Here is a 13282-nt window from a genome sequence, read left to right on the forward strand (position 1 = left end):
AAAAAAAAAAAAAAAAAAAAAAAAAAAAGCACTTAGACAAGAGTGAATTACCTACTCTCACAATTCCTACAATGTTATTCATCTACCAACCCCCATGATCCTAGTCATCTTTCAACACCTCACTCAAGTTCCATTGCCTACTTAAAACTTAACCACTCTTGGCGGGCATAGTGGTTCACATATGTAATCTCAACACTTTGGGAGGCCAAGGCAGGAGGATCACTTAAGCCCAGGAATTCGAAAGCAGCCTGGGTAAAAGAGCAAGATCCCATCTCTATTAAAAAAAAAAAAGAAAACCTTAACCACTCTTATGATTTAAAATATTTTACTAAATATACTCATAGCAAAAATTGAGATTCTGTTCTTTAATTATGGAAGAAATAGGTAAAAGACTGCTATTATTAAACCCATCCCAAAATAATACTGTACTGAAATACACAAAAATACCCAAGTTTACATACCCTGAATTTTTCTCCTTGTGTACAATTTGCCACCAAATGTGTAACTTTTGAATTAAAGTCTTTTCGAATGACTCCACCCATGTGATGGACCAAAGTCACCAATCGAACCTCAAAAGAAATATTAAGCAACATTGACTTTCTGGTTAATTTGAACAAAATTTTAAACTATGTTTACCACTCACTTAGCATTGACTAAATACTTTCTATTTATAAAATACAGGATTTTTATAAAGCTATTAAATTTTATGTCAAAATAAGTATAAAAAAAGATTAGTTTGCCTATTAACACAGGCAAAATTATAGAGGTGGTATTAGTAAAGATTTCACACAAAAGTAAGTTAAACAACCACCTTTCCTATGGCCTAAATACATTGCTTTTTAATACCATACTGTGTAAATATGTTTTTTTTTTTTTAAATACCAAGTTTTATCACATCAAGACTCTTCCCACAAAATTAGAGTAATACCCATCAGTTCCAACAACAAAGTATTGTGAACCAAAGAACTTTCTATGAATTCTCTAGGGCAATAGAATACGTTAAGGCTGAACTTGCATAATAAGAAATTGCAATGTATAAACAAAAACTTTAAACAACGTAGCCAATATGGTAACAAGAGAGTAAAACAGAATTGCTATGAAATCTTTCTATTAATTCATATTAAGCCAGCCTACACAAAACACTGGTCTCTTTATAAGGCTCTTCAGGATTTGTTTCTTCACAAAATTTAAAATCTGGTATAGCAGTAATTTTATCCTTCAATATTTAAAAAATAAAACCATAATACTAAAAAGGAAAAAAAAATGCCAATTTTATTTAATTTTGCTATAAAAAATATGCTTTGAATTTGTTTCATAATACTTACCAGTTCTTCTTTTTTCCTAAATCCAGTAAAGCATAATACTAGATTCATCATACTTGTACAATACAATGGGCGACATGAAAATGGCAAAGGCTGAAAGATACAACAATTTTAAATGTGAGCTTTCTCTTTAGTAGAAAATACAACACAACTTTCTCAAGCTAAATATATTTCCCCTCTTGCCATTCAACTTTCCCAATCCAAAGATTTACTGGCATTTTTCAATATGAAACAAAAAAACTGCAAAAAGACAGATTGCAAGTTTCCCAATAAAACCATTTCCCCTGATTCCTTAATCATATGCAATATACATAATCTAAACACACTTTACTCTCAGAAAATTAAACAAATATTAAATGCACTCTGACAGACATGAAGCAAAGTCTATAAGCAAAGTTTTCAGATTCCATACACTACTATAAATGATTCTAATTAATGTTATTAAAACAGGTCAGAGGCATTTTATAATAAACACTGAGTAAATATAACACATACACTTAAACCAAATATAATTTTAATCTTTAAGCTAATAAATTGGTGATATTCAGTAAATAATTTACTCAACGGTTGTGGGGGAGTGTGTGTGTTTGTATAAAAGAGAATGGTTTAAAAACAATAAAAGAATAAATTTTATTTTCATCATTATATATGATTATTTTTCAAAATTTGGTCTTTTAAAGTTTATTTGGGTTTTGAAACCAACCACTCCAAATCAAAATGTTAGAGAATTAAAGGTTAACATGTGCTTATTATTACTAACATGTATAACAATAGAAATACAAAGACCTAAGCAATTTTAAGTAAATAAGGCAAGCTTAAGAATGCCAAGACAGCAATAAAACCAAACAGGGACTAACTCTCATATGACTCATATTGAAATGCTGTTTAAAAACAAAAAGCAGGTGGGCGCAGTGGCTCACACCTGTAATCACAACACTTTGGGAGGCAAAGGCAGGTAGATCACATGAGGTCAGGAGTTTGAGACCAGTCTGGCCAACATAGTGAAATCCTGTCTCTACTAAAAATAGAAAAGACTTAGCCAGGTATGGTGGTGTGCACCTGCAGTCTCAGCTACTTGGGAGGCTGAGGCAGGAGAATCGCTTGAAACCGGGAAATTGAAGCTTGCAGTAAGCGGAGATCATTTATTTATTTATTAAATAAATAAATACAAAAAGCTAAAATAATTTTTGAATTTTAAGTTATATAGTAACTGATAAAAATGGAACTGTGGCATCTGTTCTGTGTTGAGAAAAATAAAACTTTACATATATGTATGAATTTCTGGAACCCAAGTTTAAGCAAGCAATCTTCTCTAAGACATTGTGATATAAAGATTGTGTATAGGCCGGGCGTGGTGGCTCACACCTGTAATCCCAGCACTTTGGGAGGCCAAGGCGAGTGGATCAAGAGGTCTTGATCTCCTGGTAACACGGTGAAACCCCGCCTCTACTAAAAGTACAAAAAATTAGCAGGGCATGGTGGCGGGCGCCTGTAGTCCTAGCTACTCAGGAGGCCGAGGTAGGAGAATGGTATGAACCCAGGAGGCCGAGCTTGCAGTGAGCCAAGATCACACCACTGCACTCCAGCCTGGGTGACAGAGCGAGACTCCATCTCAAAAATTAAAAAAAAAGACTGTGAAGACTGTGTATATGTCTGTGTATATGCATATGTACAGTTATCATTATTTAACTTTGAAAGGCTTTAGCTTTTCACTACTAAGTTTAAAATGGAGGAATTAAAGGACCACATTAGAGTAGCTACTATTATTCCTATTCTAAATATTTTACTCTCAACAATCAATAAGATTTTTCCAAACAAATTTTTTGCTAATTAAAATTCATTAATAAAAATTTAAACTTGAAAAGTCATAATAAATGTATATGCTTACCTCTCCTTTTTGTGAACAATTTAACACAATTGGTGGTCCAATAACCCTACAATCAGCCTTGTAGAGGTCATTAAAGACAGAATCCTGAAAGTCCGTGACTACGAATACATTTTCAAATTCTGGAGAATCCAAACCTTCAAATTCTTCCACTGACTCCATCTTTACAAAGCCCACTTTAATGTCCTTTTAATCATATAGTTAGCAGAAATAAAAATTATTTATATATCAAATAATCCATCTGTCTCTCTAAATAAGGCTTAATCAATTCAATATCAACTTTAACATGTTTATATTTGTAGAAAGTAAATTTCAATCACACAATAATCAGCATTACACTTAATGAACAACCATCTTTACGTACTTACATTTTTACATATACATATCTCCATTCAAATTAAGTTCTTAAATTTTAAAGATCAATATTATAAAGGCATAATTCTGACATTTTACTTATTAGTCATAAATCATCGAGTATGCTAAGTTCCATAAAACTAGAATGCTAAAGTTTTTAAGTACATGCATTTTGATATCAAGATGCATTAGAAAGATATCCACTACTGACCAAGAAAATGATACCATACATAAAGTTCTTACTGTACAAATTAACTATCTTCAGAAAAATAGGAAAATATTACTATAGCACTTAATACTTACAGAAAGGAAAATTAGCATAGTCATTTTAGTAGACATGTGAGAAATAAGAGAAAGATGTGCAATATGTAGCAGTTGCAGCATGGCAAATGTAGGATATAAAAAGGCAAGTTACTTAAACACTTTATACATCCACGAAAAATAATGAAGATACTAAAGTATCTATATAACTCTTGTAACTCCTGTGTTAAATTTAAAAACGAAAAAAATTTTAAAAAACTCAAAATGGGTCAGTAAAGTATTTGAATTTTATTTGCAAGGCTAGTGTGATGTGCTAAATTATGTACCCCCAAAATTCATGTTGAAGCCTTAACCTAGAATGAAGAATGAAGTCCTTAGAATGTGACTATATTTGGAGATAAGGACTTTAAAGAGGTAATTAAGGTTAAATGAGATCATATGGGTGGGCCCTAATCCAATCTGGTGTCCCAATAAGAGGAAACGCCAGGGATGCAAGGACACATACAAGAAAGGCCATGTGAGGACAGCAAAAGGAGACTGCAAGCCAAAGCGAGAGGCCTCAAGAGAAACTAAACCTGCACACACCTTAATCTTGGACTTCTAGCCTCCAGAACTGTGAGAAAAGAAATTTCTACTGTTTAAGCAATTAACTATGTGGGCTCTTGTTATGGCAGCCCTAGCAAACTAAAACACCTGGATTCCAGAATGAGCTTATTTCATATGCTGAAGCAAATTCCCTGACTATAAATTACCGTGATTTATAATTTTGGAAATACAGCAAGAATTTAGACTAAATATAAAATTAATGAGAAAAAAGAAGCTAAGGAGTTTAAAAGAAAATTATCAGATCTTTGTAGATTTTGTGTCATTTAAAGTTAATAATGAAATCCTTATAAAGTAATTTGGTATTATTTAAAATATATGCTATAGTTTTGGGTACCAGAACACCCAAATTTTTAAAGTATAAAACAGTTTCTATTTGTTAAGCTTCAGATTGCACAAAATACACCTTGTGCCTAATTCCAGTCACCAGAAAGTAGACCAATACAATCAAGGGAAGTGCAGCATGCCACATGCAATGAGTTGCTTTGACCTACCATATTAATAACACTTTTTATTAATTTTCCATCCGATTTTCCAGGACAACTTTCTTTTATCTTTATAACAGGGACTTCCATTATTTTAATAGTCTGTGGAAAAGACACTTAAGTATGAGGTTAAGAAAGCTATGAAACTATTAACACACTGATGGAAGAAAAATTGCATTATTAAAAAAAAAAAACTAAACTAAACTAAAACCTAAAACTCCATACCTTTAAGGCTTTTATAAGTTCTTCTTGTTTTCCAGCTTCTTGAACCAATATCACTCTTGTTTCAATCTGAGGCATCTCTTCTGTTAAAATTTAAAATGTTTCAATATGTTTATCATTAATTAACATCACAATCAGTAGCTCCTTATCGCTTTTGGCTATATCTGGTACGTATTACATCTTTGAGGGAATCAAAACTTTCTCTAAATTTAATAGGACTCAACTCCCAACTTATTACAAAAATATTTGGCTATGTATCACTTTAGAGAGAGAGAAACCATATTGTAGCAGGGTATACAAATATCATTCCTCCTAGCCAGAGAATGCACTATCTTACATAGTCATCCTCCTCAACGGTGCATACAATTTTAGGAAAGACCCATTTATAAAGTGGTAAAGGAAAAAGTAGCTCTTCACCTAACTAATCATGACTGTGTAACTTCTAGCTAACAATGTTGTAGCTAGACCTCCCTCACATACAGAAAACGGAATATCCAAATTAAGATGCCTCCCTTTTCAAAGCTGCAAAGCATACAAATAATCTAAATAATACTCAGAAAAACGACATGGTTTAAAGGAATTCTGTCAACAAATATTCACTTAATACCTGTGCTCTAGCATTACAGTTGGTATTAAAATTAAATCATAAGAAAGTCACTAGTACGTTTGGAATTAAAATAGAAATTGATTGTTTTAAAGCAGGTAACAGGTTTACCTTCTACATATGAAGTAGATTCAATAAGCAAGTTTTCCTTGGAAATCTCAGTAACTTTAGAATCAAAAATGGAAGAGTCTGCCAAGCTAGTCCTCCCAGTAGTGGATGTTAATATACTATTTTCAGCCATGATTTGTATTCTTCTAAATCAGCTGAAAAAATAAAATGTGAATAAAAATACATAAACATGGTCATTGGGCAAAAATAAGTATTAGAGGCTCTTCTGTACCTAGAATTTATAAAAAGTATTATTACCCATTTTTTTAATGAACCAAAGAAAGTCACTGAACTTCTCTGAGCCTCTTTTTCTGTAAAATAAACATACTAATATCTGACTCACAGGAATATAATAAAAATAACAATGTATCAAAAGCACATAGAACATTACTACAACACTCAACTGTAATCATAAATATTATTCTACCTCCCTTCTCCACACCTTTGCCCTCAACCAATTTCTCTTCCTATATTCACTTGTAACACCACCATAACACACCTCCCACAAAAATCTTAGCCGAAAATCTGAGACCTATCCTTATTCTTTCCTCTCCCACATTTCCCTCCCCAAAATTCCTATCAATCCTACCTCAACTATTTCTGGGATCTGGCCCCCCTTCTCTATATGCTCAATGCCACAATGGTCACTTGATCTAATAAAACGGGTCCACATAACTTTACCATCAGTTTCTTTAGAAATCACTCTCCACGTGGTTTTCAGGAATAGGCACCTAAATACAAATGTGACCATATCACTTCCCCGCTTAACAACTTCTGTGAGTCCTCCTTATATGTCCAAGTCCAAATTCACCACCAAGTTCACAATTTGGTCCCAGCCTAACTATTCACCCTCACCCTCTGTAACTCCCCCCAGTCCCTATACAATCTATGCAACAGCAACAATGAATTTTTCAGCTATTTTTCACGCACAAATCATAATTTACATCACATCTATTTGCATTTAGTGCTCGACTCTCCACCTAGCTTGCCTTCTAACCCCCAATCCATCACTCTTGACTCATACTCTGTGGATGTCTCTAAACCACTCCTGTATAATTGGGCTGCTCCCCTGTCAGTATTTTCATAATTCTTTAAAAACACCTCTACCCTAAAAGGTTTGACAAAACAATTATGCATTGATGAGTGCCAATATAACTCTGGACTATGAAAGAAAATCCTTTTTTAAGTTTTCCAGTACTTAAAAAGAGTTTAAAAGCTAGACAGGGAATAAAACGTTTCACAGGTTTTCATCAGGGTGGGTTTGGTGGCTCACATCTGAAATCCCAGCACTTTCAGAGGCCAAGGCAGCAGGATCACTTGAGGCCAGAATTTCAACACCAGACTGGGCAACATAGCAAGACCCCATCTCTACAAAAAATTTAAAAATTAGCCAGGTGTGGTGGCAGGTGCCTATAGTAGCTACTCAAGAGGCTGAGGCAGGGGAACCACTTGAACCCAGGAGTTTGAGGTTGTAGTAAGCTGTGATCCCACCACTGCACTCCAGCCTAGGTGATAGAGCAAGACCCTGTCTCTCTAAAAAAAAATTTTTTAGAGATTTTTATCAACTTTCAATAAGTCAACTTTACTGAGAGAAAATTTCTAAAATATTAGGCAAATATACAGAGGACCCATCTTTAACTAGAGCTACTTGTCAGACTTTCCCCTTTCCTACTTCTTCAAATTAATAAAATATACAAATACCTTCCTCCAGAGTCTTAGCAAAGTAACAGTTTAAACTGTATGCTGTGAAGAAACAGTAAGGTATCACAACATCATTTTTGGATGCTGAAAATAAGGAATGTAATGACCTGCACACTAATAACAGCACAGCTGTTAGCGTGTCATGTGCCACTTCAAAATCAGGCAACTCAGCTTCCTGTCTCAGCCCTGCACATAGCCTCAGTTCCCACATTGGTGGAACACACGTACTAAAACTCAAATCTAGTTAATATGAAAACTGATTAGATGTCTTAAAGTGAACAACAAACAACTATTCTCATGTAATATTCACAATATGGATATTTCTTATTGCTTTACAATACATCCATGTCAATTATTATTCTAAGGCTCTCCAAAAGAGCGGTCCAATAGTTGTAACAATCTTAATTTAGAATCAATGATAAATTCTATCCAGCCCTATTATTTTAAGTCTTCTACACTCAACTATTTCCAATGAAAATGCATTAATGTGGCTTTCATTTGAAGTCCCCTTAAAAGAATGTTTAAAAAAAGAGTCAGGAGATGAGCTAACCTGCTCTAAGGACTGGAGGAGAGAAATCAAAAATACCATTTGAAAGGCCGGGCACGGTGGCTCACGCTTGTAATCCCAGCACTTTTGGAGGCCAAGGTGGGCGGATCACAAGTTGGAGACCAGCCTGGCCAACACAGTGAAACGCCGTCTCTACTAAAAATACAAAAATTAGCTGGGCATGGTGGCAGGCGCCTGTAATCCCAGCTACTCAGAAGGCTGAGGCAGGAGAATCGCTTGAACCCGCGAGGCGGAGGTTGCAGTGAGGCGAGATCCTGCCACTGCACTCCAGCCTAGGTGACAAGAGGTAGACTCTGTCTTAAAAAAAAAAAAAAAAATTGAAAATATTTACGTTTTTCTCCTATGCGTCCCTCTTTAAGAGGGAGCACAACAAATGATCAAAAGCAGATGATTAATAAAAGGCAGGGAGCATAGCAGATGATCAAAAGCAGATGATTAATAATTAAAATTGTCCCTGATGATACTGTATATGATCAATTTATTGCCAAAACAGCTTCAAAATTTATAGAGAAAAAGAGATGCGTGGTAACTTGATGACTAATATCCAACAGTCTGATTAAAAATTGAAATAATCACTTTTTTTCAAGTTACTGTATTCCAGAAGCCTTTAAAATAAGCACAATAGGATCAGTGTTCATAAACTTACACGGCTTCTCACCCAAGAACAGACCCAAAGAGCTTCTAACTAAACACACTATAACACATGCCCCCTTTTATCCCAGAGATAAAATCTGCCATGTAAACAAACATTCAAGTTTCCTTTTACTTAAATATTTTTTTTTTTTTTTTTTTTTTTTTTTGAGGCGGAGTCTTGCTCTGTCGCCCGGACTGGAGTGCAGTGGCCGGATCTCAGCTCACTGCAAGCTCCGCCTCCCGGGTTTACGCCATTCTCCTGCCTCAGCCTCCCCAGTAGCTGAGACTACAGGCGCCCGCCACCTCGCCCAGCTAGTTTTTGTATTTTTAGTAGAGACGGGGGTTTCACCGTGTTAGGCAGGATGGTCTCGATCTCCTGACCTCGTGATCCGCCCGTCTCGGCCTCCCAAAGTGCTGGGATTACAGGCTTGAGCCACCGCGCCCGGCCTAAACCTTTTAATCTGTGCAGTAATCCTAAGAGACAGGTACTATTACTATTTTCAATGTATAGATGAAGAAACCTAGGAACAGAGAGGTTAAAGTAACTTCCCCTAAGTCAAACTATTAGTAAGGGGTAAAAGAAGTATTCAAAGCCGGGCTGAATCCAGGGGCTGCGCCTTTAACCACTAAGCCAGACACATCTGTGCCGGGTGGCTGGGGAGGACGAGGGGCGGATGGCCTGGATTTATCTTGCAAAAACGAAAAACTAAACTTCCCGCAAAGAAGCCAGGATGAATCCTAGAATAAAACCACTGCACACTCTGAGATAAGCCCCCAAAGGCTGCAAGTGCCGGTCCCCAGAGCCACAGGGCTCCGCGGCTTGCCAAAATCCCTTTCCCAACTCCTTCCCTTCACCCACACTCTTCCGTCCAAAAGAGCCAACAGGTGAGGGCGAAGATGCCCAGCAATACTGGGGGCTTCGGGCTCCCACTCCGCGTCAGGGCCCAGCTGCTGGGGGTGGGGTGCGGCGAGGGAGTTCCCGGAGCCGGGAAGCCAGAGCTGGGGCGCTCCGGAATTCGCGGTCACTAGGGGCGGGGACGTCGACCGCAGGCAAAAGAGCCCTTGGCTCTGGAGCCGCTCGCCCACTTGCACCTCCCTCACTCACACAGGGTCCTTACCACCCTCAAAAAAGCCCTAGGACTTCCACCTCTTCAAACGCCGACTCCTCTCACAGATACCGCCATTCCTTGCCGGCGGCCGCCACAACCGATTCAAAAAGTAAGCTGCTCTCTCTAAGAGCCATGCCGATTGGCGTGTGATGTCAACCTCTTTCCCATAGGCAGGAGTCTCCAGAGGGGCGGTGATTGGTCGAAGTTCTTCACCTCCCGGCAGGCGCCGCTTGATTGGTTGTGCGTGTGTTTCAAATAAGCCCAACGGCTCGGCGTCGGGACGTCAGGAGTTTGCAGGGAAGTGCCCGGATGTGGCCAGGAGGTGGCGGTGGTGGCTCCTGAGCGCTTATAGGAGTAGCAGGTGTTTCTGTGACTACCGCGTATTTACTCGGTAAACATCCTATTTCCTGAGGAAAGTTTGGGTGGATTCTCCTCGGCCCCGCCCAGCTTTTTTTTTTTTTTTTAAACGATACCAAATCTTCTAAACTTAAATCAGTGCCGCCAGAGATAAATTGTTTCCCTGCTGGTTGCTGTGAGCTGTAGGATTTTCCTATCGGGATGCTTTCTGCTTTACGAATGTATTTAAATTTGAGTTAAGGGATTTTGACTTTGATAGTTGTATTGGCGTGTGGCAGGGCCAAGGACCGGTCCTAGAACTCGGGCTCCCCAGGTGGACTTCAAATCAGCAGCCTCTTATTTAAATCCTATTATATAAAGCTCTGCGCTCCCATCTAGGGAATATCGCGGGTTAGAGTCAATTCTTAGAAATTAGAAAAATTCTCGGATTTTTTAAAAGATAAGCTTGCATTTGATAAAAATATGCCACTAGATTCTAGAATTTTTGGAGCCAAACTGCCTCCTCGTTGCCCGCCTCCGCCCACTAAGAACTTGTACTTTCCCCTAAAGTCTAGTCAAGAATTTATCAAGTTTTTCCTGTGATTAGTGTTGCTATTATGAAAAATAATTTATTTCTTTATTCTCTAAATATGATACCATATAACACAATCTCTTAAGAAAAATACCCCCCCACCAGGTGGATTTTGCATAGTTCCCACCTGAAGGCTAATATAAATAAAAGAAGAAAGGGGAATCAGATGCCAGAACCTAAATACCAATAAGAAGAGGCAAACGTGTACTTTGGGATGGAACACTTGTGAGCATCTCAAGCAGGTCGTGGGGACTTACAATTTTTTCTAATTTTGTCAGGCAATCTTAGAATGCCGGGAAAGTTTATAATGCTGTCCACAAAATGAATGAAGCAATCTGGTAATTATCGGTTTCCCTGCTTGTCAGTATTTAAGTCTGACCTTCATTAAAATGCTGTGATAACTGTTAGGGCAGAAGAAAAGAAAAACAGGGATTGAAATTTCCATTTGGAATGTGCTTGCATATTTGGAAGTTGGGTGTGCGTAGCATTCCAAAAATGTTCATCACTGAAAACATATTAAGCTACTGTGGGAAGCAGCCCTGCTTCCTTTGTGCACCGCTTTCTGCTCAACAGACTTTCCAAGGCTAATGATTTACTGTGTATGGTAAATCATTTTCAACTCCCCTAACAAAATTTTCAACTCCCCTAACAAAAGCTATACTTGATTTCTTTTAAGGAATGTGTGGCAGTTAGATTAACAAATAAAATATTTTTCACTCTCTTAGGTCTTCATTTACTCAGCAAATATTTACTAACTTTAAGACAGCCATTGTTCTTGTTGGGGTTATAAAAATGAATACGGCATAGAAAACTGCCTCTCTGGACCACACAATCTGGTGAGGGAAATTAGCAGATAAACAGATAATTACAGTATAAGGGAGAGAAGAAAGAGAATCAACATACTGATAGTTTACTATGCACTTTATACCTTATTTAATCCTTAAAACAACGCACAAGTAGGTATCATAGTCTCATGATACCATGAAACTGTAGGAAAGGTTTAAGTAACTTACCCAGTCTCCTAATAAATATTTTAGCCTGCATTAGAACCCAGAAATAATAGATGAGTGTAAATAAAGTCTAGTATAGATCTGTCTGCAGGCTCAAAGAAAGCAATGTGGAGTGGAGTATTTCAGAAAATTGTGTGCATAGGTGATCATATGCCACTTAATTGCACCTAGCAGAGGGGAGGTGTCTGGTAAAGTAAAACATGATCCCTAATCTTCAGGTCTTTTCAAAAAGCTAGTACTGCAAAGGCAAATGTTACACATTGCTCTCTAATAAAGACAGGAATCTCACATGTAGGTACCAAATAAATATTTCTAGAGTGAATGAGCTAGATCCAAGTTCATTCATGATATTTGAGAGACTGGATGTCCTGATTAACCTATTCATAGGTTATTCATTTAATAACTATTAAGCACCCATTAGGCACTATGCTAGCACTGAGAATATAGCTGTGACAAGACAAACATGGACCTTGTTCTCATGACACTTCTAGCAGATAGCCGTATTTGTGGTGAAAATTTATTGTATGCATAGGTTTTCACAGAATTCAAATACTTACAAAACAATGATGCAAGTAACTTAGTCTTACTGAGTCAGAAACTGTTTCAAGTGCTATAGTGTTTCAAGATCAGCATTATGAAAAATGTTTAAATACTATATAGGGCATAGGCAATTGAACTGAATGGCATATTAACCTTGAACTTTTTTAAAAAATTAAATGCTTAATATGAGCTTGTTTACTTGCACTTTAGGCTCTCATAAAAGCTCAGTATATATAGGAGACAGTAAACAGTTTGGTGTGCCTGGATCAAAATACACATGAAGAGGAGAGTGGAAGACAACTGGCATATGCTAGGTTAGGCTGGGTGTGGGGCTCATGCCTATAATTCCAGCACTTTGGAAGACTAAGGTGGGAGGATGCCTTGAAGCTGGGAGTTCAAGACCAGCCTAGGCAACAAAGTGAGGACCCCGCCCCCGCCCCGCCACCAGTCTCTACAATAAAAGTAAAAATTAAAAAATTAGCCAACTTTGGTAGCATGTGCCTGTGGTCCCAGTCCCCAGGAGGCTGAGGGGGGAGGATTGTTTGAGCCCGGAAGTTCAAGGCTGTAGCGAGTTATGAGCTCCTCACTGCACTCCAGCCTGGGCCATAGAGCAAGACCCACCGGCCCCGCCCCCATCTCTTAAAAAAAAAAAAAAAAATGCTGGCCAGGTGCGGTGGCTCATGCCTGTAACCCCAGCACTTTGGGAGGCCGAGGCAGGCAGATCACGAGGTCGGAGATCAAGACCATCCTGGCTAACATGGTGAAACCCCGTCTCTACTAAAAATACAAAAAAAATTAGCCAGGCATGGTGGCGGGCGCCTATAGTCCCAGCTATTCGGGAGGCTGAGGCTGGAGAATGGCGTCGGGAGGCGGAGCTTGCAGTGAGCCGAGATCGCGCCACTGCACTCCAGCCTGGGCGACACAGCGAGACTCCCTCTCAAAAAATAAA

At 38.0% G+C, this 13282-nt stretch overlaps 1 protein-coding gene across 3 annotated transcripts in view; it reads right to left on the minus strand.

The window, feature by feature from the left end:
• The window catches only part of ECT2 (epithelial cell transforming 2), a 73576-nt gene extending 63529 nt beyond the window's left edge, over nucleotides 1-10047 (minus strand). The window contains exons 1-7 of one of the 3 annotated variants that reach the window (XM_023213437.1): nucleotides 9865-10046; nucleotides 5848-5999; nucleotides 5136-5215; nucleotides 4920-5012; nucleotides 3211-3393; nucleotides 1326-1415; nucleotides 462-569 (exon numbers count right to left, since the gene is read on the minus strand). In XM_023213437.1, the coding sequence (XP_023069205.1) occupies nucleotides 462-569; nucleotides 1326-1415; nucleotides 3211-3393; nucleotides 4920-5012; nucleotides 5136-5215; nucleotides 5848-5977 (684 nt within the window). In that variant the 5' untranslated portion in view covers nucleotides 5978-5999; nucleotides 9865-10046. Of the gene's footprint in view, nucleotides 1-461; nucleotides 570-1325; nucleotides 1416-3210; nucleotides 3394-4919; nucleotides 5013-5135; nucleotides 5216-5847; nucleotides 6000-9864 lie in introns of all 3 variants that reach the window. The other 2 variants (XM_023213439.1, XM_023213438.2) reach the window with 2 other exon arrangements.
• Between the last annotated feature and the right edge of the window lie 3235 nt (nucleotides 10048-13282).

This window comes from Piliocolobus tephrosceles, chromosome 2, assembly GCF_002776525.5.
Source record: "Piliocolobus tephrosceles isolate RC106 chromosome 2, ASM277652v3, whole genome shotgun sequence".
In the NCBI taxonomy this organism is placed as follows: Eukaryota; Metazoa; Chordata; class Mammalia; order Primates; family Cercopithecidae; genus Piliocolobus; species Piliocolobus tephrosceles.